This window comes from Hibiscus syriacus, unplaced genomic scaffold (assembly GCF_006381635.1).
Source record: "Hibiscus syriacus cultivar Baekdansim isolate YM2019G1 unplaced genomic scaffold, ASM638163v2 tig00111721_pilon, whole genome shotgun sequence".
Lineage (NCBI taxonomy): Eukaryota > Viridiplantae > Streptophyta > Magnoliopsida > Malvales > Malvaceae > Hibiscus > Hibiscus syriacus.
The window spans coordinates 1595292-1599489 of NW_024063164.1; the positions used below are offsets into that span (position 1 = coordinate 1595292).

The following is a 4198-nucleotide window of genomic DNA, read 5'->3' on the forward strand; positions in this document are numbered from 1 at the left end:
TAAGAACTCCAAAGCCTCTTCTTCCTTTATTTACTCATTTACTGCTAGTACATCCCATTTGAACGGTTCAAGTGGTCTCTGGGGTAGGTTAGACTTTTGTGAGTAGTATTTTCCAATAGTAGGCCCACTTTATCGACATTTTCCTTCAAAAAGCTTACTTGACATTCATATTTCCAAGGCAATTATTTGTTGTCTTTATAGGGAAAAGGTCTTTGTGATGTTATTTCCACCTTTGCTGGTACTTTATCTGCGATCTTCGCTTTGGGGGTGATTATCAAAAGGCGGCTCGAGCCATGCCCCCTGTCAGATGAATCTTCAGTCGCACAAACATCGGCTTCCGGTGTATCCTTGTCTTCTTCATAAAATTCTAGCTCATTCATGTCTATCATGAGCTGGATCAAATCTTTAAATTTAGAACACTTGTTTACCTCGTGTCCCTCTTCATTGTGGTAAAAACAATAAATTTTGTCTTTATATTTTGATGTACTTGTATGTGGCGCAAGAAATCCTACCTTTATCATTTATCTCCATACCCAAGACAGATGAGACCTCACTTCAGAAACACTTGTGTTGGCCCTCTTACCTCTCTCTTTGATGATTACATTAACCTCACTTTCTTTGTGGTTAGGTAGAGGGTTCTGTTCAACGTAGGTGTTTCTGAGTTGTTGAAATGAATACAGTTCCTATTGCGCATTCTTTAAATAATCCTCTTAAAGGCGAGGGAGTTTTCAATAGCATGCCCCGAGACACCACCATGATATTCATAATGTGTGTTTTCATCATACCACTTGGGGTATGGTGGCTTTTGTGGTTCTACTGGGTATGGTGACACCACATGTCTGTCAAAAAGTTGCTTGTAAAGTTCCTTATATGTCATGGGAATCGATTAGAAATACTCATTTTCCCTTCTTGGTTCTCTCGCATCTTGTCTAAAAGTACCTGATGGTACAGCTGCAGTTTGTTTTAACTTGGAGATCGTAACACTTTTGTTGGTACTAAAGATTCCCAGATGTAATTGAAACCAGATGCCCTAAGAAATAAGCCTTCAAAGTATGTACGAATAACTTCCTTGTCTCTTTTTCATCCAAAGGAGAACATGCACAGCTAAATCCATCCATCGTTGTGCATAGTGTCTGAAGCTTTCATTATGTTTCTTCTCCATACTTTTTAGCATGACAAGACCTTGCCTCATGTCATTTACATGCTTGTATTGTTCTAAAAAAGACTTGGCGAGATCTTTTCATGTTCTAATAGGAGAACGGTTCAGTTTATTATACCACCGGATGGCTGAACCTGACAGACTCTCCTGTAAGTAGTGAATTAGGAGCTGATCATTTTCCACGTATCATGTCATCTTTCGATAGAACATGGTAATGTGAGCTAAAGGGCAACTGTTGCCATCGTATTTCTCAAAATCTAGGACTTTAAACTTAGGAGAATAATTTAATTTGGGAGTAAGCTTAGTTCCGGAGCATCAACTCTGTAATAATTATCTTTTCCCTTAATTGTCTTCATTTGATCTTCCAACAATTTAATTTTCCCCTAGATCTTCTTTATTTTATCCTCTTCATCAAAATCTGGAATACGATAATCATTCAGATTATTTTAAGGGTTAGTTACACAAACTTGTTCTTTTGCAGCGATGAAGCTTGTGTTTTTTTCGACAGACGAAGCTTGTGCTTTTGCAATAGATGTGTCTATTTAAAGTCCCGGTAAAATCTCAGGTGAAAAAATCAGCAGTGGGGTAGGTGGCCCAAGAGCATTCATTTGATTTAGGCCAGACAGCCTTGCAACGATCTGATCAACTAATGACTCTTGGTTCCTGGTGATGGAATCCAAGGTTTTTTTTTTATTTTGACTTATTTTTTCTTCAAGTTCCTTTGTAACCTTAGCATGTTTTCTTCAAGTTGTGATCTTAGCTTTCATATTCTTTTTCTTTGAACGAGTATTGTGAGGATGAGGTGTGTCTAATGCTTAAGGCGGTACATCCAGTATTTGTTATTTTGTTTGATTAGACATTTTCTGTTAGTTAATGTGAATGTAAAGACACAAAAAGAAAAAGAAACATGCAAAATATGCAGGAATGCATGATGCATGAAGTTTTCGAGGCACTAATCCAAAAACTTGTTTGTTGTTAAAAATAATCTTTATTGGGACAAAAGTGTTATTTCTAAGAGACCAAAACAACTCAAAGGTACATTTTAGCTAGGTCCTCTAAACCCTAAACATTTTCTAATAGGTTGACAAGTCTTCTTGCTTCATTTGTCAGTGGCTGAATACCTTATCAAACCGCTTCGACTTCTTTTTCCAAGCTATACAGGTGACGAGATGTTTTCTATACCTGCTCTAAAAAGTCTTGAATGACTACATCAATAGCTTTCACCCTTTGTTGAGTCTGATCCCAATGAAAATGCCATTGAAGTCCTCAATCAAAAGGAACTATATGAATCTTACATGCCTACTTCTTGAATTTGTCTACAATGACCTCCAACTCAGCTATAGTTCTACGATCCTATTTTCGCAGCTTCTGAAGGGATCTTTCCAAATCATTTACCTTGGTTTTCAATCATTTGTTCTGGTGTTATCTTTCTAACAAATGTCTTTGGGAAACCTTTAACTGCTCTTTTAGGGTATCTCTTTCATCTTGTTCCTCGAACTTTCTTTTCAGGCTGTTAGATTCACCTTTCCAGTACTTGGAAGACCTTTTTAAGCTGGAATTGCTCTAAACTTGCTCTTGATACCCTGTTCTCAAATCTTCCAACTCAAAGAAGACATTCTTATATTCCTTTTCTAACATGTCTTCTCGATCCTTTTGAGTATCGGCATCTAACTTCCATTGGAATTTTTCAGCTTCGAGTTCCATTAGTCTTTGTTTCAGCTTCTCCTTTTCAGCTTCGAATTCCTTCTTTGCTATCTCTAATTCAGAGGGAACAGGTTTAAGATGTTCTTCCATGGTCCGAGTATCTTCATGATCTGGTATGGGAACGATTTCATTCTTCCTTAGCTTTCTACATTTTATATAATCTGGAGTAAGCATGTCTTTAGAAGCTACGACATCTGTACGAAATATCTTCTTCCATAGCTCAACTACATCTTTGACCTTCTTCTTGTAGTTTTCCTCATGGTATGCAAACTCTGATCCAAATATCTCATGTGTAACTGGGACAAATTGACGTGCCCCATACTGCCAAATTGCTAAAAGCGGAGAATAACCAACTCCTCCCCATAACCCAAGTAACATTATGTTTATTGAGTCTCCACATTGATAAAGGATGTCACTATAAGTCAGCCAAAGGGCTCTCCATATAATGTCCTTATCTTGAAGGTGGATGAATACATTTACCCATTTCTCATTCGGAATGTCTTCTCGCCACTTTTGTGTAAGAAATTTCTCTAAAGGATTATAAGTGATGCTGAATCGGCGGTAATAATACCATCAGTCTTCCAGAAATAACTATGGATCCAAACCTGAAGAAGCTATGTGCACCTTATAAATCGGTGAAGGGTTGACTTACTTAGTTAATTGTTCGAACAGTTCCACCACAGCTGCCTTGATGTATCCCAAAGTTTTGGGGAAGATAACAATGCCATAGATACCCAGTGCGAAAAGGTTAGTCACCTTCCATTCATCAGGATGATTCTTCATTAATTGCTTGATGTGAGTCAAAATAATTACTTCTCCCTTGCCTTTGTGAAGAATTCGGTCAGTTACCCACTTTTCATCTACCCCTTGAACTTTTACCAACCCATTCTTGAAAAGCTGACCTTTGATATATTTGGTGTATACCCGGTCCATTCTGATTCTTTCACAATGTAATAGGGTAGTGTATTCCTCAATTGTGGGTAACATGTCTTCTTGATTGAATGTAAAGCAGTTGTACCCCAGATTCCAAAATTACACTAAGGCTTGAATCAAAGATTCATCAATCTTGACATAGAGTAGATGTGCGATATCACCGTACCGTTGGCAGGATCTTTGTTTCCTTTCATTTTTCCAGCTATCCCAAATGCTCTGCAATTACTGAATATCCTGTTTAAGGCTGATAGAAGCATAGCCAACCATATCTGACACATAGTTACTTTGGAGGTTGTCCCCTTTTTCCTTCTGAGTCTTCTCTGACCATAGCCGGACCTCTGCATTTTTCACCTCTTGCATTACAACCCCTTTGTCCATTAATGCAAATTATTAAAGTTTTAA

The 4198-nt window shown here is 37.8% G+C and overlaps 1 protein-coding gene across 1 annotated transcript; it reads right to left on the reverse strand.

The window, feature by feature from the left end:
* Nucleotides 1-2722: 2722 nt before the first annotated feature.
* Nucleotides 2723-3796, reverse strand: LOC120168855. Its single transcript, XM_039177139.1, has 2 exons — nucleotides 3516-3796; nucleotides 2723-3413 (listed from the first exon to the last, which is right to left on the reverse strand). Exons 1-2 carry the CDS (start codon nucleotides 3794-3796, stop codon nucleotides 2723-2725), a joined length of 972 nt encoding a protein of 323 aa, XP_039033070.1.
* Nucleotides 3797-4198: the final 402 nt, after the last annotated feature.

Bases quoted from the DNA above. Each gene is read 5' to 3' on its own strand.
- LOC120168855 (XM_039177139.1), bottom strand. From the start codon at position 3,796: ATGGACCGGGTATACACCAAATATATCAAAGGTCAGCTTTTCAAGAAT. The intron at 3,414-3,515 runs GTAAGTCAACCC...CCGCCGATTCAG, and splicing joins CTGTTCGAACAATTAACTAA to CATCACTTATAATCCTTTAG.